The 22,689-nt window shown below is 31.1% G+C and overlaps 1 protein-coding gene across 2 annotated transcripts in view; it reads left to right on the plus strand.

The window, feature by feature from the left end:
• Positions 1 to 21,367, plus strand: part of TM9SF2 (transmembrane 9 superfamily member 2) — a 78,566-nt gene extending 57,199 nt beyond the window's left edge. Inside the window, exons 10-17 of one of the 2 annotated variants that reach the window (XM_074299444.1) lie at positions 1,084 to 1,216; positions 3,412 to 3,531; positions 6,576 to 6,633; positions 12,441 to 12,600; positions 13,905 to 14,056; positions 14,788 to 14,899; positions 17,736 to 17,907; positions 20,656 to 21,367. In XM_074299444.1, the coding sequence (XP_074155545.1) occupies positions 1,084 to 1,216; positions 3,412 to 3,531; positions 6,576 to 6,633; positions 12,441 to 12,600; positions 13,905 to 14,056; positions 14,788 to 14,899; positions 17,736 to 17,907; positions 20,656 to 20,723 (975 nt within the window). In that variant the 3' untranslated portion in view covers positions 20,724 to 21,367. Of the gene's footprint in view, positions 1 to 1,083; positions 1,217 to 3,411; positions 3,532 to 6,575; positions 6,634 to 12,440; positions 12,601 to 13,904; positions 14,057 to 14,787; positions 14,900 to 17,735; positions 17,943 to 19,041; positions 19,133 to 20,655 lie in introns of those variants that run through there. The other variant, XM_074299445.1, reaches the window with a different exon arrangement.
• The last annotated feature ends 1,322 nt before the right edge of the window (positions 21,368 to 22,689 follow it).

Here is a 22,689-nt window from a genome sequence, read left to right on the forward strand (position 1 = left end):
AATTGTTTGCTTATTTGTATGAGCTCTGTATCTATTTGTACAATTCTATCCAGTTGTCTTTGTGAGTATCTCTTCTATCATTTCATTGTAGCACAATAATAATCCATTGCATTCATATACCATAATTTTGGTCTTTCCCTTTTTAATAAACATTAATATTAATTAATTAATAATAATTAAAATATTAATAAACTTAATAAACAAGTTCTTCACAACACAAAAGGAGCAGCTATACTTATTTTTGTATATAGGTGTTTTGTTCTTTGTTTGATCTCTTTAAGGGGTCTAGTAATGGCCTGAGTCAGAAAGCACATACAACTAAGTAATTATCTGGATACAGTTCCAAATAGTTTTTCAGAATGACTGGACCATTTCACAAAATTATAGAAATGTGCCTGGTTTTTTTTGTAGCCATTCAAATATTTGTAGTTTTTCTCTTTTTTTGGTCATCTTTGCTAATTTGACGAATATGAATGGAAACTCAGAGTTATTTTAATTTGCATTTCTCTAACTGAATTATTTGAAGATTATCATTGAAGGGTTTTTCCCATAACTACATTTATAGAAAACAAAAAGCCAACTTTTTCATTTTTGATTTCTTCAAAGTTTAAACTTAGTAATAGCCTGAGTCAAAGCTTATGCAGTTTCATAATTTTTAGATATACTTCCAAATTGCTTTGTAGAATGGCCAAACCTATACACAACAGTAATCTGCCTGTTTTCTTGTAGCCCTTCAAACATTTTGTCATTTTCTATTTTTTTTGGTCATCCTTGCTAATCCGCTATATATGTAAGATAGAAACTCATTAGTTGCTTTAATTTTTTTTTTTTTTTTAATTCTAGTTATTAGTGATTTGGAGACCATCTTTGCAATGTTTCTTTTGTAACCACACTTTAAAATCATAATTCTGAATGTAAAAAAAAAAAAATTAACAAAGTCTTAGCATTTATCTCTAGTTGAGATTTTGTTGCTTCCAAATTTAGGATAACTAATACTGTTAATGTTGGGTTTTTATTTCTATTATTTGGGCACTAAATTGAAAGGCCCTTTTTTGCAAGTTTAACACTGTATTTGTTTCATAGGAAGATGCTCAGGAGGAATTTGGCTGGAAATTGGTTCATGGTGATATATTCCGTCCTCCAAGAAAAGGAATGCTGCTGTCAGTCTTTCTGGGATCAGGGACACAAATTTTAATTATGACTTTTGTGACTTTATGTAAGTGTTAAGTAAAAGTAAAGAAAATGAGAAATGTTTTACAATAACTTGCTGAATGGACTAGTTAATTTAAGACATCTTTCCTGTAGACTTGAATTCAGGAAAGAAAGTATAGCATGAAAGGAAATGTATTGAATTGAGTCATTAAAAATAAATTTAGATCCTACCTCTGGTTTTCTTGCATGAATATTTAGTTAACCATTTTGGATCTAAGTTTCCTTTTCTGTACATGTAGGAGATTGGCCACCATGAGTCTTATGGCCCCTCTGAATTTTTAATTTATAATCTTATAATCCATGAAATGAAGGGGCTGAACTAGTTTATCTTTAAATGTTTGATCCTATTCTCTGTGGTATGAACCAGTCTTTTCCTTGATTTTAACTTATGAACAAATAAAAGACTAATAATGTCTAGCTAATATTTATAGAGCTATGTGCTACATATTTTCTAAATATTGTCACATTTGATCTTCATATCAACCCTGAGATTACTGTTAATCCCCATTTTATATTTGAGAAAACTATATGCTTAAAATCACACAGCTAGTTAGTATCTTAGGCAGGATTTGAACTCCGATATTACTGATTCTGCTTTGTATTCTGTTCTGTGTGCCACCTACCTACCTAAGCTATAAGATTAAGTATATACGAACAGACTTTAACTATTGATTTAAAAAATATAATCCCACTGACACTCTCAAGAGGCAAACTCTAGACAGTTTGACTTTGCCATATAGCAAGAGTGTAGCTAGGTATGAATTTGCCAGGATTGGATTACCCACTTGAAATTGTACAACTGGAATGTCAAAGATAAACTTTTCCTGCTTTGAAATTTTATTTAGTTTCATTTCTTTCCTTTCTTTTCCTTGTCAAGGATATTAGAGAAAGTTTTTTTCTCATTTAAAAAAAAATGTGGCCAAAGAGGAGACATAAACTAGAGAACAGGTACAAGGAAGGTCAGAGGTCTATTATGCAGTTTTTTTTTTGTTTTTTTTTTTTTTTTAGTTTTTCTCTGACCTACTGTTTGGAAGCCCCTTCTATTTTTCAAAGTTGGTTTTGGGGAAATGTGACAGAAACCAGGAGATGTCTTGGTTTGTGATTTGTTTTTTGTTTTTGTTTTTGTTTTTTTGACAACCAAAATCAGTTAGTTCATTGAGTAGGCATCACTGAAATAATGTTTTATATTAGTCATTAACAAGATCCCGGAACTGCTAGTAGCCTTCCTTGGAAACAATCAGCATTCTTTTAAGTGTCTTTTGTATGTTGGGCACTATGCTGGCTGATGTGATTACAGAGACAGTAATGAACCTGTTCCTGCTTTCAGAAAACTCCTATCCTATTGTGGAAGGCAGCCTGTTTATAAATAAGTAAATAAATAAATAAATTCAAACTAGTGGAGAGAGCAGAAGGCAAAGGCATTTTGGGAAACAGGCTTTTTGTCAAAGGAGATGCTAGACTTAAGTCTTGAAGGAATTCTGAATAATGCCATATTCTGAATTTATTGCCATGGTAGTTAACACATCCTCATAGGGGCTTACCTGAAAGAGTGAACTGGGATAGAACTGACCAGTGTCTTTGCCAAGAGCTAGACATGTTTTATCTATCATTATTTTAAGATTTTTTTTTTTTTTTTTTTTTTTTTTTTTTTTTTTTTTTGCAGAGTCAACTGGGATTAAGTGATATGCTTAGGATCACACAGCTCAGAAGTGTTAAGTGTCTGAGGCTGGGTTTGAACTCAGGTCCTTCAGACTCCAGAGCTGGTGCTCTATCCTCTACCCCTTCTAGCTGCCCCGATAATAATCTTCATGTTACTATAAAACTGGGTTTTCTTCTACAATTACTTATTGGCTAATGTCCTGATATGTCTTTACGTTGTAACATTTCAGTTCCTTTAAAAGAAATAATACTTTAAATTAGATCATTGATAAAATAAAATTGATAAAATTCAATTTTGGCTTCGATGTGCAGGGGATAATCAAGTGATAAAGAACTATTGGTTAACAGCCCATTTGTCACATTGAACATCATCTAAACAGGCTAAGTTTAAGTACAACTATATTTTCATAGTGTATGCTTTGGCAACTCCTCTTATTCTTTCCCTTTTCATGTATATGGATCTTCAGGTTATCAGTTAACAGCTGGGGAAGCCAGGTAATTCAAATATTCATGTTTAATAGTTAATTTTTTTGCTTTTAGTTTTTGCTTGCCTGGGATTTTTGTCACCTGCTAACAGAGGAGCTCTTATGACTTGTGCTGTGGTCCTATGGGTGCTGCTTGGAACTCCAGCAGGTTATGTTGCTGCCAGGTTCTATAAATGTAAGTAAAAGCTGTTTAAAACAAATGTATAACTAGTCCAACTTACCATAGTATTCTCTTCATAGATTTGTTCAATTTGTAAGAATAATGTGGAAATATTTTGGCATCCAGCTTTCTTTAAATTTTAGTTGTATGTTAATAACTTGTTAGTAATGCAGTTACCAGTATTCTTTCCATTGATTTTACATTATAATTGTAGGGCTCTTTTGGCTATATTTTTGATTGATTCTCTCTTGGCAGCAATATTTAATATGTTAAGTTTAAGTTGTTTAATCGTTTAGCTTTTCCTGCATTAAGAAGTGAAATATCTCCAAATAGTACATTCTCCCAAAAACCTAGTATTTAGAGAAGCTCTGTTGCTTTTTTGTTTTTATTTTTTCTAATTACATGCAAAAATAATTTTCAACATTCATTTTTGGAAGGCTTTGAATTCCTGCATATATTTAACCTATATCAGATTGCTTGATGTTTTGGGGATATTATTGGAACTATATTTACATGTATTTGAAAAAATAAAACACTACTAAAGAGTAAAAGAAAAATTTTAATTCCAAAATTTTCTCCCTTCTCTTCTCTCTTTCCAAGACAGCAAGTAATCCTGAATAGATTATACATGTATAGCCATTTTTTACTTATTTCCATATTAGTTATGTTGTGAAGGAAAAATCAGAACAAAAGGCAAAAACCATGAGAAAGGAAAAACAAAAAGAAAATAAGAATGCTTTGATTTGCATTCAGTCTCTGGATGTAGATGGTATTTACCATTCCTAGTCTATTAGAATTGTCTTGGATCACCATATTGCTAAAAAGAGCTAAATTTGTCATAGTGTATCATAGTTGATCATCGTACAATGTTGTTGTTACACTGTACAGTTTTCTCCTGGTTATATTTACTTCATTCAGTATCAGTTATTTTAACTTTTCCCAAGTTTTCTGAAATCTTGACTGCTCATCATTTCTTATAGAACAATAGTATTTCATCATATTCATATACCATAACTTATTCAGCTATTCCCCAATTGATGGACATCCCCTCAATTTCCAGTCCTTGGCATCATAAAAAGAGTTGCTACAAACATGAATCCTTTTCCATTTTTTATGATCTCATTGGGATATAGACCCATTAGTAGCACTGCTGAATCAAATGGTATGCACAGTTTTATAGCTCTTTGGGCATAGTTTCAATTTAAAAAAAAAATGACCACTCCAAATTAATATGCCTATATTTGAGAGGAATATACCTATCTGTGTAAGAAAATAAAAGATTATATTAAGAACTACCTTTCAGAGGGTAATAAAAGATAAAGGTTTACATTTTCTCTAGCAATAGTCGTCAAGTACAAGGCGACCCAAAAGTTTAAACTCTTAAGAATTTAAATCCATATTTAGACTTTTAGGACACCTTGTGTATGTATAGATAGTTACATACACACACACACACACACACGTACGTGTGTGTGTGTGTGTGTGTGTGTGTGTGTGTATATATATCAACTATATATAAATAGTTGATCAGTATATAGTGGAATTGAAATATTTTTATCAGTAGCTGTCTTAAAATGATTTTCTTAATATAAGAATTTTATAGTTTTAAATATAAGGTTAAATCTAGTTGCCACTAAGCATACAGAATTCCTTTTAACAAATGGTAGATTTTAAGTATATGAAATAATAGTGTCAACCCTCCTGGGACCATTTTGCTGATTTTTTTGAAGTGACTACTTTGCCGCTTTTCTGTGTAGGCTTTGTTAAAGCGAAATTTAAGTTTAAATGTTTCATTGCTTTAGTATCAAAGTTTAAAGGCAATATGTTGTATTTCATATTCCTATTGACAAATTAAGTGTTAGACTTTGTATTTCATATTCCTGTTGAGAATATTGAGAACTGAGAATTCCTATATTGAGAAATTAAATTCCATCATTAAACAGTGATTGTAATTGTAAATTACTTATAATATTTTTCCTGCAGTTAGACCTATCACATAGGTTTTTCAAGTCAGTGGAATGATTATTTTAAGATAAGGAAAAAAGGCTTTATCTTTTAAAATTTTGATCTTGATTAAGGTTAGCTATTACTAAAATAATATACTGTAAATGAAATCCCATTACAAAATAACATACTGTACAATGAAGATACAACCATTTCCTAGATTACACTAGATTTATGCTGATCTTGTCACAACAAACTAATCCTTGTCCTTACAAAAATGTCTATAATACTTGATTAAGTTTTATGAATAAAATTATATATAGCTATCTTAAAAACATTCTGATGATTCTAATGTTGAAGAGGGATTATAATTGTTGTTCTTGGCCCCCAGAAGGTAGAACTACAAGGAATAATAGGTGAAAGTTATAGGTGGAAATTAGAGGCAAATTGAGATGTGATATAAGGTAAAATTTGTAATCATTTAGGCTGGTAAAATGGAATTAATTAAAATCTGAAATAATATAGAAATGATTCCTGTTCAATTATAGATTAAACCTGATAACCATGAGTTCTGGGAAAGAGAGATTGAAAGCAGCAGTTTTTCCCTTGTTCTTTTTTTCTATCAGATAAACATTCTTCAGTTCTCATAATCTTTTCCAACTTCCCACATTTCAAATTCACTTTATTTATGATAGATTATTGGACAGCCTGATGAAATCTATAAGGACATGACAAGTCCTTAGGCAGAACAGAACTAATTTAGTTGTGCATTTGTTTTTGTTTTTGTTTTTTTAAACAAAAATACATTTTTTTCATAGTGCTGTTCCAGCATACACTCTTACCATTTGGCCTCTTAATTCAAGAGGCCAAATGATAGACTTCATATGATACTGAAATTAAAATGCATATAGTATAAATCAGGCACAACATAGAACCTTCAGGTTATTCACACTTTGAACTTTCCATTGGTAAGGAAGCAAAATTATTTTTTTACTAAGGACATTCTTTGCTTTGTCTTTAGTGCTTTGTCTAATAAACATAATAAACATAAAATTAGAAGTTGTGTTCTATTTTTTAAAAGACCCTGTATTCTACCATTTTATCTCCTTCTGTAGCATTTGGTGGTGAGAAATGGAAAACAAATGTGTTGCTAACATCATTTCTTTGTCCTGGGTAAGTGAATTATTTCTGTAATCATCTTTCTTTATAACTAGGGTTCTCAAACTACGGCCTGCAGGCCAAATGCAGCCTGCTGAGGACATTTATGCGGCCTGTCAGGTTATGGCAAATGGGCTGAGGGGCGGAGACAGAATGTGAGGTTTTGTTTTTACTGTAGTCCGGCCCTCCAACAGTCTAAGGGACAGTGAACTGGCCCCCTATTTAAAAAGTTTGAGGACCACTGCTTTATAATAAGCATGTTAAAAAGGAGTGGAGGAGGAACTGCTTGTTTTAATTTTAAATTTTTTTTAATTTAAAATTTTTCCTTTTTTTGTTAAACTTAAATAAAATTAACATTTCATATACAAAATAGAAAAGAAAAATTGTATAAGAACATCTGAAATGATTACATGAATTTTGCATTTATTTTTAAATATGTAATAAATTCATTGTGTAAATTTGAAAGCTGTCTTACTTGTCATTTCCCTTTTTTTCTCTCCTGTTTAAAAACAAAACAAAACAAAAAACTTTCCACTAATCATCTGATTTTTTTTTCTTTTTTTTTTTTTTTTTTTAACAATATCTCAGGGACTCTTCCAACTCTTTTTGCTGTCCATTGTGGGAAAGGAATGGCAAAGCAGGCAATAACCATTGTAAAAATAATTTTATTTAAGCAAAACAAATCTCCACAGTGACCGTGTCCAAAGATAGGGTGCTAATTCTTTTTGAGTCTATTATTTGACCTTTGGAATTGTAGTTGGACATTGTATTCATTGACTAGATTTCTTAAGTTCTTCACAGTAGTTTATCTTTATAGTATTAATGTTTTTATATACATTTTGGGGAGAATTCTGCTTCTACCCTCTATTAATTCATAGAAACAAGTCATAGTAGCTTTCTATGAAACTATCCCTTTTGTCATTCCAAATATTCCATTCCATTCACACATCATATTTCTTTAGCCATTCTTCAATTGATAGATCTTGTTTTGAGTTCTTGAATATAACAAAATTTTGCTGCTATTAATGTTTCTGTAAATATAGGTCTTTTTTTTTTTTCTTTTCTTGGTTTATTTGGGGTATAGGCCTAAGAATATCACTGAATTAAAAGATAAGTGCACAGTTTAGTGATAATAGGTGGATAGTTTCAATTTTTTCCCTACAAAGTCTGAAATATTTCACAGCTACATCAGCAATGCCTTAATGTGCCTATTTTATCACAGTTCCTTTCACTTTCTTTTTTGGATAATTTTTCCATTCTGATAGGCAAGTAGAATCCTCATATTGTTTTAAAATTCTTTTTTCTTTATTATTTGTGGCATTTTTATGTACTTTTTCATAGCTTGTACTCCTTTATTTGAAAGCTGCCTGTTCATATCTTTTGATATATGTAAAATATACCAGACATTTATCAAGGAAAGTTGCTGCAAAATATTCTTCCTCAGTTAATTATTTTCCATATAATTTTAACTGCAATGATCTGTTTCAGAAACTTTAATTTCATGTGATCAAAATTGTCCATTTTTATCTTTTTTTTTTTTTTTTTTTAATCTACTCTTCTTTGGTCATAAACTTTTCCCCTGGTCATAGTTAGAAAGATACTTATTTGTTTTTGTAATTGTTTATTATGTCACTTTTTATATTTCAGTCTTGTACCCTTTTTAAACTGAGTCTGTGATATGAACTTTGGTGAATACATAATTCCTTCTGCTTTCTAGTTGTCCCAGCTATTTTTGTTAATGAATTTTCAGCATCTTTGGCTTTTTTTTCAAACATTGCACTACTATGTTCATATGGCTCTCAATCAACTTCAATTTTTTAACCAGTAACAAATAGTTGTGATAATTACTATGTAAAATAGGTTGTTAAGGCCCAAAGGGAAGATTATTCAAGAACTGTTTGGATCCTTCATGATATTTGTTTTTTATCTGTGAAAAAATTAAGTACTTGTAGTTCAGCAGAAGGTTTTTAGCTGGAAGAATGATTTTTTTTCTTGAAAATAACTTTGTTGCTCTTTTCTCAGCTCATCTTTCAACTGCTTTGTAGTTTCCTATGTCTAAAATTGTCTGCATTAATTATAAGGACCTCCTTTCTGAAGATAGTTGAGTTAATTATGCTTTCTAACTAAGAATATTAATTTCTAGTACCATTAGATCAAGGAATATACTAGTCAAACCTTTGAAAGCCAATTTCTGACATGTCTACATATCTAGAAAAGCTTGGATCTTTGAAATAAGGTGGAAATGCTTGAGCAGAAAAGCCAAAACTTCCAAGCTCCCAGCAACAACAAAAATAGCCAAGAAGAGCTAAAGATTGTAGCTTATGGACTATGATCGACTCTTTCCTTATCAGAAGGAGAGAGGAGCAGGTTGATTGTCTGGCAGTGTTTGTAAAAGCCTAGGCCTGCCTTTTCTCCTGAAAACTATGAAGTACAGGAAAGACTATAGGAGATCTTAGAAGAGACAAGAAAGAAAAGGAGCAGAAAAGAGGGACTCAGAGGTGCTTGAGGAGATGTGGGAGGTGGCAGTAGTGGTAGAGATCACAAGCAGTTAGCCAGGAGAGCTAGCACCAGACAATCTAAATGAAAAGAGCCAGCAACAGATTCAAAGAATAGACTAGTTCTATAGTGGGTACTTCAATAAGCTCTAGCAGGCAAAGACTTAGGGAATCTCTAACTGTATGTACAAACGGCTGGCCTCCTACAGCTCAGCCCTTAAAAATAAGTATGCCATACCAGCAGCGCACCAGCTCATATATTTAAACAATTGGTGTTGGGGGAGAGGTGTTATTTACTGTATAGTAATACAGGGAAGCCATATGTTTAGTATACATTATAGTATCGATAAGTTACAGGATTGAGTTTTCATGACTTTGTAGAAACCATTTTATGACATGAATTCCACATTCTTAATAAATGAAAAGCTCAGAAGTATAAAAAAGTTGTTTTATCTTAAAAAAGCAAAAAGTCCATTTGGATTGACCCTATAAAACATCTGTGGATTTTTGTATTATTGCTTGATCTACCTTATGTGACAGTAAAGTTCATAAAAGGTGGTTGTTCATATTAAAAGATTGAGTTATTTTTAACTGTTGTCCTGAACTTTACTAAGCACTTATCTACATTAAAATGTTTATACTATTTTTTGTATTGTGTTACTAATTTTCAAGTGAAAAGGTTAGATTTTTGTTTTCCTCGCCCACTGGTAATTGAATGGCAAAAGATTTTATAAATACTTCCAAAATTGAGTTATATGTATTTTTGAAATGGTATTTTAGCTTTCTACCTTGACACAAAATTATAAGTCTGATTTAAAGAAGGTGATATTGCAAGAAAAAAAAACTTTTTTTTTTTTTTTTTTTTTTAAAGAGAAAACCTGTCTCTGGCTATACTTTATCCTCTTGAGCAGTTTTATCATGCTAAAGAAACTGGGCTATTTTGGCACTGCTAGCCAACTTAGGCCTTGGCAATTAATAATGAAGAATTAAAAATAGTAATATTTCATGTTTACATAGTGCTTTAAAGTTTATAAAGCACTTTACTCTGAAGCCTCTGAACTGATATCAGTTTTCTCCCCATTTTATAGATGAAGGAAATTGGTACTCATGTTTAATAATTTGTTTCTAATTAGCTAGTAAGAGTAAGGAGCTAGGACTCATTTAGGCCCCTAAATTTAAACAAAGTAAGGCTAAATGATCTGTTCTTACATGTTAATGATGTTACAAATAAAAACTTGAGTAACTCTTGGTTTTTGTTTTGTTTTTTTTTCTTTTTCTTTTTTTTTATTTGCTGAGGCAATTGGGGTTAAGTGACTTTTATCACTTTGGGGTATTTAGTCACTTATGACTATTGTCACTGTATAACCAGTGTCTTACAGCTAGGAAGTGTTGTGTCTTGAAACCAGATTTGAAATCAGGTCCTCCTGACTTTAGGGTTGGTGCTCTATCCACTGTGCCACCTAGCTGCCCCTTCTTGGCTTTATTTTTGAAAGTTATGTTGGTATACTTGGCCTTGGAGTGAATCAGATGTAGATTCTCAAACCATGCCTCTGAAATTGTGCTAACTTTTTGGTCCATGGGCAAATCAATTAACCATTCATTGTCCTAAACAAGACTCTGAGACTAAGTTATAGATGAGTTGAGGAGCTACATTAGTAAAGGAAGTATCTACATCTCAAGTTTCCTACCTTAATGAAATTATAGTCTCCCCATCTCCTGCCTCATCTCCCTGATTCCCTCCCTCTCCCTTTAATTTGTTTCCAGGAGATTTAACATTCATATTATTTGTTGTTTATATAATAAGCTGATGCATTATGAAGCAAATGCTTTTTTCCAGCTAGTCTATATTTTTTTCCAGTAGATTCATAGGAATACAATTTCATAATCTGTTGATTCTGGTATATACATGCTTGCTTGAAGATAGCAAAGCTAACTTGTTGCTAAAAAGAGGTAAGTAGATAATATGGTATAATAAAAAGAACATTGAGTTAGATTCAGAAGACCTATGTTTCAGTTCCAGTTGCATTATTTATTAACTGTATTGGCAAATAGCTAAAATTTTACAAGTCTCAGTTTCTTCATCTAATGGTAATCATAATTGCTCAGCCTGCTCTAGAGGATAGTTATGGTGAATAAATTGTGTCTTAATGACATTGAAAATTATTTGCCATTATATAAATGTAAGGTCTATAATTACTATTATTATTTTTAGAAAATTGTGGAGTTACTACTCAGGCAGCCTCCATGAAGTTGTTTTTTTTTTTTTAATCATTTTCTTTCTCTCCTATTGTTCGCTGATTTTAGGACCAAGTTATTTAGCATATCAAATGCTACCAGAGAAAAGGTTGCATGAGAATGTTGATCTGTGATGCATTGACTCTAAAGTCTAAAAGACTTTGTTATGCCATCATAGGAATTTGATTTTTAAGATTTTTTGAACCTGAAATTCTGTTCAGAATCAAACATTATTAACTGATTGAGTAAGTTATCATGTAGAAAATTGTCATCTGGTGTATGCGATAAGTTGTAAGGCTTTGTAATAGGCTTGTTCCAAAATGTACTTGCACAAATCCTTAAAATGATGAGGCTCTTCCTTCACATTTTTCAAAAAAGAGTATACATGCAAGCTAACATGGAATTAGCCTATAGTCAGTTTATCATTTAAACATGGCAGAAATAGCATGTATTGTTTTGAAAAAATGTTGGAAAGTTAAAGAACATTGGTCATCTATTTTGAAGGTGATTTTTTTTTTTTTTTGGAAGACAAAACAACCTGGGACAGGATAGTTCAGATCTTTGATTCAGTACTCAATATTGTAGGCAAACAACTACTTTATGCTGCCAAAGAAGGAATGAAGATGCACACTCACTCCACTCTTTAGAAAAATGCAAATGGCAAAAAGCAGATTTCTGTTTTCATATTTTATGCCTACTACGCACAGTAACATAGTTATTATGATAGTGATCCTTTATCATCAGCAAAACTAAAAATTGTGTTTCTGTGTACATATACATACTTATGTAATTTAAGAAAAGGAAAGCATGTTGGCATGTTATTGTTTAGGAAAGGGAAACACATTACATATAAGAAATATTTCCATAAAAATATTAAATAAAATATTTTGAATTATTTAAAACAGCTCATTCCCAAATGATTATCAAGTTACAAAGTTGATTTTACCTCTTCGTTTGATATTTTCTCGCAACTATAGGTTATGAATGATAAAGTTTAATCCATGACTCATTTATATAGTGGCTTAACATAAGATTTTTGGCTTTTCTTGTGATTTTTTTTTTTTTAATCAAAAAGACTATTGTGTTTTTCAGGATTGTATTTGCCGATTTCTTTATTATGAACCTGATTTTATGGGGAGAAGGATCTTCTGCTGCTATTCCCTTTGGGACTTTGGTTGCCATATTGGCCCTTTGGTTTTGCATATCAGTGCCACTGACATTTATTGGTGCCTACTTTGGTTTTAAGAAAAATGTAAGTTCATAGACCTTTATGAATAATAAATAATGAAAATTTATATTCAAAACTTTAGATCTGAAAGAGCTTAAAAGGAGAAAATTCTTCATTGTTTTTTATGTATTATTAGTTTTTCACAGGAATGTGATTAATTAATTCTTCAGTGTATTTTGTCTCCAAACTTGTGGGAGTTTTTTTCCCCCCTTTGGGGGAAAGTGGAGTTTCAAATACTTTTTTTTGATAGTTTCTCTACTCTGCTCCCACTATTAATTAAATATAAGTTCATAAAAGCATACGCTGGTATGTGTGTGAGAGAGATTTGTGTTTTACAACTTTAATCTCTTAATACACTGATAAATATTTTTATAGGGGAAATATTTTTTACTATAAAGGCACATTTTCCTTAATAAGTTTATTTCCAAATGATAGTGATTCATATATTGAATAAGCATTCTGGGTTTCAAAATTATATCCTCAAAAAATGTCGTCCATTTGTATGATAGAGAAGAATAAAATTATTGTTCGTGTGTGTGTATATATAGATATATAAAATGTTAAATTTCCTTCAACCTATTCATCCAACAACAAATGAAATAAAAGTGCCAATATTCAAAACATTTGTTAAACCATGTTAATTTGGCATCACTATCTTGAAATGAAATTATAGGGTATATTTCTGAAACCTTTAGAGAAAAAAATGAACTTCTTTAGTCAAAAATGAATATGTTTAGGTACTTTTTAATTTCATTTATTTTCATAGTATCATGTAGTGTGTTATGAAAGGGGCAATAATTGAGAGTATCACCAATAGCCCATGGTCATAAAGCTTCATACAGCCTTATTATATTCACTGTGTTTTTAATAAAATTGGGCAATTTTAGTAAAGATGACAGTATTCCACCTCCAAATTAAAAAAAAAAAAAACAACACATTGACAAAGTTTTCAGTACCAGCTGATTTTTTTTTTTTCCCTGCAATAAGTATATAATTAAAAAGAAAACTCTAGCGGTACCTTGTTATTAACTACTATTTGCACAGTACTACATCATCTACTTTTGTATGTTTCTTACTTTGTCTGAAGCCATTAGTCAGTGGATAGCTGCTGGAAACAGTGGTGACTTAATTCAATAGGCCAAATCTGAATATAGCACTTAGTGGTCTCTAGTTCATTGCTTTTAAATACAAATTTCAGTTTGATGACTTAAGTAGACTTCTCTTACCATTAGTGTCAGCATGGAAGCTGAGGAAAAAGCTGGCAAATAGTCTAGTACAGAGAATATTTTAAATGGATGTGTAATTATTCTTTTCCTCTTTCCTTAAAGGCCATTGAACACCCAGTACGTACCAATCAGATTCCTCGTCAGATTCCTGAACAATCATTTTACACAAAACCATTACCTGGTATTATTATGGGAGGCATTTTACCCTTTGGGTGCATCTTTATACAACTTTTTTTTATTCTGAATAGTATTTGGTAAGCTAACTATAAAGACTTTATTCATTCCTAGAAATATTACGTATGATAATAACTCCTGCTTTTTCCTTTATGCTTGATATATTTAAAATTCTTTTGTGGATCTAATGAATGTAAGCAGTTACCTAGTAATCAGAAATCTTTAATTGTGAAAAGAAGAAAGTTCTATACTCTTAATTCCTTATTCTATACTTTACAGCTTGAATGTAACTGACCTCCTTTATAATGATCATTTCATGATCAGTTGCAGTGGGAGAGTTGCTATTAAAAATATCATGACATGCCAAGTCTGATTTTCTGAAAATAACATGGCATTGACTAAGCCTCATTTTCTCCATGAATAATGAATTTTTAAGAATATTTGATTTGTCAGATTAAATTACTTAAATTATCAGATTAAAGTACTACGTACCAGGCTATAAACTTTTCTCACTTTTACATACATATTTACAATATTGGAATGAATTTTTGAATGCCAAAGATAAAAGAAAAAAGTTCGTTATGTATCCTAGATTGAGTAGATGTTTTTAAAAATCTAAGATAAATGAAATTGCAGTATTTTCCCCTTCCTTGCTCTCTTCAACCTTCTTAGAACTTGGTATGACTTTTTATTTGTTCCATTGGCTTCAGAATTAAAGCAGATTTTTTTATATATTTTGAGACATGGTTAATGTGATATTTTTTAATGGAGACAATAATTTTCATTTCAAAATGGCATTTTATCATTTTAGGTCTCATCAGATGTATTACATGTTTGGCTTCCTGTTTCTGGTGTTTATCATTTTGGTTATTACTTGTTCTGAAGCAACTATACTGCTTTGTTATTTCCATCTGTGTGCAGAGGTAGGTTTTAGTAATCTTCAGCTATGCTCATTTTTAAACAATGTGTAAATTTTCATTTTATAAAAATTCCATGCTGTAATTAAGTTCATCTTAGCAAGATTTGACCTACATATGTTCCAGAGTTATCAGTAATTAAAATACAACTTTTTAATTTAATAGGTTTCGTTAATTCTTAACAATGAGCTTATAACATTAGCTCTTTAAAACATAATAAATAGATTAATAAGCCTAGACTGTTTTGGGAATTACACAAAATGATTGTTACTGAATTTTAAAAATCACAGTGTTATGCAAATTAAAGTTACAATATAAAATAAACCTTACATTTTTGCATCTTTTAAAAACTTGTTAAGCATTGTGTCACAGTTGGTTGATTTACATGATTTGATATTGAGATTGCAAAACTTAGACAAATATAAATTTTTTTTCTTTATGAAACCATACTTCTAGTGCATCTGCTATGAAATATACCGTCATTTGACAAAGTCTATTTTCCAACATTAATCCTTGATTATAGCCCATAAGTTTTTTTCAGAGGAGTTTAAATCAGGTTAGAGAAAACTGCATGGCACATTGGATAAAACACTGATCATGAAGTTGAGAAGATCTGAGTTCAAATCCTGCCACAAGCACTTATTAGCTATTTATCTCTGGGCAAGTCATGTTAACCTCAGTCTGTCTCAGTTTCTTCATCTGTTAAATGGAGAAAATAATGTCATACTCACCGTTAGGCCTATAATTGTTTTGAGGCTAATATAATAATTATATAGATTGTTTTATTAACCTTAAAGCTCTGTACTAGCTGTTCTTCCCATTATGGACCATTAAGTCCACAACTCATTGAAATATATTTATACCCATTTTTTGGGTTAATTTTGTAGTTAGTGTAGTGTAATATGGTATGATAGTTAAGGTCCTATTGTAGGATCATACCATTTTCTGATGTTGAATTATTTGACAAGGCTAAGGACTTTGATAGAAAGAAGTTTTATTTCTGAATCTTAATTAGCTGGGACTATAGCCCTTGCAGGAGTAGATGCCAAGCTGTATATCTACAGAGGGATGATGCTTCCCAGGATGGTGACTAAAGGTACTGGTGTGCAAACATTGCTCTTGAGTTTAGGGTCCAGGGCCATATAATCATGACATTTGCTGTCACAAAATAAAATAATGTCAGAATTATACCTCATCTCCCAGTTACTTTGGACACCACTATATACTTAAGAAGCTTTGGGTGGATTCTACTATAATATTTAAAACTCGTTTTGAAAGATACTTAAAGATCAAAGTTTCTGTTTTTTTGAACACTGTTTCCTTGCTATATACCTCTCTTTATTTGGACTGAAGAAAAGACAATCTACTAAAAGAAAATTTTTACTAATGATTTAAATATACTGCCCTAAGAGATATGTTTTAGATAATTTTACTTTAGACTATTCAAGAAGTTCATTAGAAATTTCCTTTTTAAAAACTCTGCATCGATTCTCAAATAGAAATAGATCCTTTTGGGTTGCATTAAATGACTTAGAAAACCATAAATTAACATTATCTTTGTTGCATTATAATTTTATTTATTTTGTTAAAGATTTCTCCATTACATTCTAATCTGTGTCAGACCCATCTGGAAGATTTTGGGGGGAGAAAATGGAGAGGGAGAATTTGACTCCTGATTAAATTGTTTCAAATGACTTTTTTCATCATTATTTGTTTTAGCTGATAATAAATGTAAGGAATGGAGATCTGGCATATATTTGGAAAACTTGTGTTAGAGATGGCACCTCTATGATAGTAGAAATTAATGTGTACCATGAAAGCCTAAATTAGAAGGTAAAAAGTTGCTAGGTTCTATCATCTACTCCTTTTCCTCACCCTTTGCAGAAGGTTAAATTCTTTCTAGAGCCAGTTTAATATTTATTATGGTCAACTTGGCCTTTGATTTTACCTCTTTTAAAAGGGTTCCAGCTGGGCTACAAGATACATGGCTGACAAAAAGCAAATAAAAGGTCATATTACCTCTTTTAAAAGGGTTCCAGCTGGGCTACAAGCTACATGGCTGACAAAAAATAAATAAAAGGTCATATCAACGAATTGATTTTTTAAAAACCTACTTAGCTTAATTCTCTCAATGAGAACTGAAAACAGGTTTGTAACCTAATTCTTCATAAAAACTAAAACTAAAAACTTATAAATGAATAATATGGAACTATATAAATAACTTGTTTGTATTTATATTACATTCTTGAAGTAGAGGATGGGACTCAAATTTAAATATAATCATCTCTTGATATTCATGGACTTTTTAGCCAGTTCTTTTTTTCCCCAATTTGTCCAGTCTTGCTAACTCTATTATAGTTATGAACTATCAAGAGAAAATAGAGAGGGGGAAAAAAGATTTTGATCTTTCTCAGCAGCTTTTGGAAAGGGTTTGGTTTTTGCCCCCAAAACAAATGAAATTATACTGCCTCCTCTCAGCAGAAAAGCAGTAGGCTTGAGAGTGGGAAGTTCTGTATATTGTCAGACACTGTCATTCTCTGTCCATTGTTGGGGTTTTTTGTTTTGTTTGAGGTTTTTTTTTTTTTTTTTTCCTTAATTCTTTTTCTATGTTACAAGAAGGCTTTGATTCTGGGGTGGTCGATTTTATGCAGAAAAGTGATATGAACACAAAAGGAATCAGTTAAATTTGTTTAAAGGAAAGAGTTTGGCAAGTATGAACTGAAGGCTAAAATTGGACATTTGGACAATCTGCTTATTTTACTTTTTTCATCTTGTTTAATTGAATTCTGCTAAGAATTTTTTCTTGTAATTAATGGCTTTTCTTTTTTTTTTTTCATCCTAGGATTATCATTGGCAGTGGCGTTCATTTCTTACCAGTGGCTTTACCGCAGTATATTTCTTAATATATGCTATACATTATTTCTTTTCAAAGCTACAAATCATAGGAACAGCCAGTACAATTTTGTACTTTGGTTACACTATGATAATGGTCTTGATCTTCTTCCTTTTCACAGGTAATTATTAAAAACTTTTTATTTAGAATTTTTCAGTTTATTTTGAAGTTAGTGGTCCATATAGGTTCTGTAAAATTCCTTAAAACTCTTTAAATGATTGAGCTCTCCTGTGTCTTTCAAAATCTTCCAATCTCCAACAAAATCATTTATCCACCAGGCTTAAAAGGCAGGTTGAGCAAAGAATCATGTGGGATGGGATAATTGTAGCTTTTCAGAAATAGCTTTATTATGGAAGGCAATGCAAAAGTACTTTCCTGAATTATGGGAATCATTCTTCATAAACTTTCACTTGGATATACCCACTAATTCAAATTAAACTCCTTTTGCTTAAGAGGAAATAGTACTCTAGCTTTGAAGGAACAATCTCTCCTTTGAAAAATGAAAGGGTTGGGAATTGGAACTAGTGGAAAAAATTCAAGTAGAGAAGGGCAGATAACACATACTTTCATCATTTGCTTTTGTATCATCCTTAAATTCATATTGGAATGCATGATCTAAGTCATTTATCACATAGAACTAGGATGATTCCTAGAGTTACATGATAGATACATATGAACTTATAGCTACACATTCCAGAAAATCAGTCTGCTAAAAACAGCAATGATCTTGGGTGATTAATTATTGTGTGGATTTTTCCATATATGTGTGTGTGTGTGTGTGTACACTCAAACACTTTATATTGACTTTACAGGCATAATATGAAAAGGTTTGCTCAATTTTTTATCTGAATTCATTCCAAGATGTGTGTACTATCTATAAAGTTCTTTGTGACTTAGTATTCTTGTTCCATAAAGTACAATTATTCTACCAATTCAAAATACTATTATTGACTTTTGTAATGCCCAAAAACCTAAAGAATTCTTTTGTGTGGACGTCCTAGTGAATTTTCATCCTAATTTTGATACCACACCAAATTAAATATTTATTAAATTACTTAGATTTCTTTTGTTTTTCATTATATTCTCTTTTTTTTTTTTTTTAAGTGGGAAATACCTGTATTAGGATTCAAAATAGATTAAACTGGGGCAGCTAGGTGGCGCAGTGGATAGAGCATCAGCCCTGAATTCAGGAGGACCCAAGTTCAAATCTGATCTCAGACACTTAACACTTCCTAGCTGTGTGACCCTGGGCAAGTCACTTAACCCCAGCCTCAAGGGAAAAAAAAGTCAAAAAAAAAAAACCCAAAACAAAATAGATTAAATTAATATCTGCCAATTACAAAAATGTAGATATCACAAGTTTGTCACAGATTGAGGATATTAATTTTAATCAATAAATGTAATTTGTCAATACAGTTAAAATCAAGTTAGGCCAATTTTACTCATTTCTCTGAGAACTTTCAGAAAGATGAAATGCTTAGATATAGCCTCCCATCTCTTTTCTGTTTAATTTAAATGCTCAATAGTAATGAATACCCCACTGCAGCAGGAAAAAAAAGCCCAAAACATTCTTTAATTTCTTTCCTGCTTTGCTATCCTTTTCCTCCTTTTAATCATCAGTCTTGCTTCTATAGTTCACATTGGATTGAGTTGAGAATTTGAGACTGACTTGGTATGAGAAGTAATCCCAGGAAGCAGCTGGGTCTACAGTAGCAAAGAGGAGGGATTCTCAAGCCAAGACAGGATGAGAAGAAAAAATTTGGTGGGCATCTAATGGGATTGATTAGTCCAAGTGTCTATTTATATAGTAAATATCTACAGAAGTTGGAGATCTATTTCATTTGCTATGAACTCTTAATTAGTGCTCAAAATGACAAATGAGGTATTGTAATGTTGTGGAATGTCTCTATCAAAACAGATTCTATTTACTATAAGTGTAGTATTGTGTGTTTTATTGTATTTCAAGCCTTGGAAAATTAGTAATCCCTTTATTTTAGTTTCGGAAACCTTAAGTCAATCAGAATACCCTCATTTAGTTGAACATTTTGTTTTAGAACCCTAAATTTCATTTAAAATTGACCTGTTTATAATAAGCATCCGCCCGAATCACAGGGGAAATGTTGAAAGAGAGGTTGAACTGACCACTTCACAGAAAATTTAGGGGAATAATGCATAGAACAGAATAACTTTGAATCCTTTCAATTCTAAAATTTCATGATTCTATAACTGTGAAAGTTTTTATGATAACAATTTCTAGGAAATTTAAGCAGTCATCAAACACTTATTTCAAAGTGACCTAAAGGCACCAAAGTTAAATATCAAAGAGGATTTTAAGTAATTTTAGGTATTTAAAAAAAAAAAAAAACTGACTTAGGGATTATTAACTTTTTTTTTTTTTTTTTTTTTTTTTTTTTTTTTTTTTTGCATCATGAGTCCCCTAGCTCTCTTCTTAAGAATAACATTCCCCCCCAGGCTGCAGTTAAGTGACTTGCCCAGGGTCACACAGCTAGGAAGTGTTAAGTGTCTGAGATCAGATTTGAATTCAGGTCCTCCTGAATTCAAGGCTGGTGTTCTATCCACTGCGCCACCTAGCTGCCCCCAGAATAACATTTTTTAAATGGAAAAAACAAAATACATAGGTTTAAAAAGAAAAATAATTATATTTAAATACAACTATCAAAATAGAGCACAGGACAAGAGCAAATATTCTGAGCCAAGTGATTTCAGATGGCAATATAGTTAACAAAAGTTTAGTAGGTTTATAACAACTAAATGTTTTGTGAATACTTTGAATGTTCAGTCATTTTAGATTTGTGTTTTTCTCATTTATTAACCTTTTATTAAATTTTTTTCTTTTTCTTTTTTTTAGGAACAATTGGCTTCTTTGCATGCTTTTGGTTTGTGACCAAAATATACAGTGTGGTGAAGGTTGACTGAAGAAGCTAATGTGCTCCAGTTAAAACAGAAATAAATTAAATTCTTCATCAACAAAGACATGTTTTGTGAATACCTTGAATTTATCAGAAGTATTGGCCCTAGTATTCCTTCAGAAACAACATGTTACTAAATACACCTCTTCCCATACACCTGTTCCCACAAAATGTGTTTTCCACTAAACATTTGTATTGTGATTTGATTTTAAATATATTTTCATTTCTCTATGGAGAGCAAGTTTAAATATTATGTGCATTTGTAAATACAATAGCTATAATATTTACAATACTTCTAATGACAATAGAGGAAACTGTATTAAGCAACTTAATGCTTACAAAATAAAGGACAGTTAATTGTAAATAGGATTTTCTAGGCTCAGTAGGTGGAAAGAATTATTTTTCTTTGAATGAAATAACTTTTTATCATGGTAATTTTGAAGGATGACTCCTATGATGTGTTAATTTTATTTGGGATGTGGCTTTTTTAAAAAACAAATCTTGTACTGGTTGTAATTGTTCATATATTCCTACTTCTCTATGTTGACTTCATTATTCCCATGGTATTGGCCTTTTAAACTATGTGCCTCTGAGTCTTTGGATTTATAAATTTGTTATCTTAATAAATATTGTAAAAATGTCTTCATTGCATCATTACCTGTTATGATTGTATTCTTGGAAGTTCTGTAAATAGAAATATAGTTAGTTGACAAGAATGTTTTGAAATTATTTATAATATTTTGTTGAATTTTGCTATATTTTGTTAATGTAGCATTTTTTGTTTTAATCTTCTGCACTACATAACTAATCCAAAAAATTTAACTGTTGAGTAACAGTGAAGTCATATCCATACATCCAGCCAGTGCACTCTACTGAAAGTCCAATGTTTAATGTCTTTAAGATTAAATTGTCATTGAGGATTTTATATGCTAACATGTCAGGTAAGGATTGTTTGGGGTTTTTTTGTTATTTTTTTTTTATATATAGGTTCTATTCATGCAATCTCTTTCTCTCAAATTAAGGAAAGCAACTTTCTCATTAACCTGACTAATCAAAATTCATTTGGATTATTCAAATATCAGACAATTTTAGAGATACTAGATTGCTTACATCTGTTAAAAACACTATTCATTTTTGTTTTTAAGGATTGCATGTTTGTCTCATACAAGGACAAATCATTAAATTTTTAATTCACATTGTCATGATGTTAATGGGTTCTTTTTTGTAAAATTCATTTTAACATGCTTTTTAAAAATGATCATTTATTTGGATAGTGAGACCAATAAAATATCATTAAGTAAGGTGACCTGATATTTTTACCATCAACAGATGGATTTGAGTTTAAAAACTTTTCATTAAAATATTTAACTAAGAATAAGATTGACTTATTAGAATAGATTTGTTTTTGTCATTAGAAAACCACCTTTCAAACCACCTTACTTTACTTCTGTCACAGTTTTGTATTAGATGCCATTTAACAAAGGAAATATATAGTCTGAGCAAAAGGAATATGACGAATAAATTCTGATAACTGGCTCTTGAAGATCAAGACTAAGTTCTGTAATTTTATATATCTTTTGCATAAATATTAATGCTTTTTTAAAAATAATAAGCAGTCAGCAACTTTATAACTGACAAGTTTTATTAGAAGTCATGAATTTTTTCTACATAAACTTTACATCTATTAGGAATACTCTTTAAATGATGGTATTTCATATTGGAGAGGGACAGGAAGGGAGAAAAAACAAGTACACAAAAATACAATTAAGAATGTAGAAACATGAAGAGGAGGAGAGGCAGAAGGAAATGCAGTTAGTAAAAAAGAAAGAGGGGGAGGTTCAAGTAGGAAAGTGCCAAGGGTCAATCATTCTTCATTTGGTTAGATGCCAGCCAATGCCTTTCCTATCACAGCGTCTGATTTTGATCCAGAGGTTTTTGTGGAAAGGAGCAACACCATAGAATCATCAAGACAC

This window comes from Sminthopsis crassicaudata, chromosome 3 (assembly GCF_048593235.1).
Source record: "Sminthopsis crassicaudata isolate SCR6 chromosome 3, ASM4859323v1, whole genome shotgun sequence".
NCBI lineage: Eukaryota > Metazoa > Chordata > Mammalia > Dasyuromorphia > Dasyuridae > Sminthopsis > Sminthopsis crassicaudata.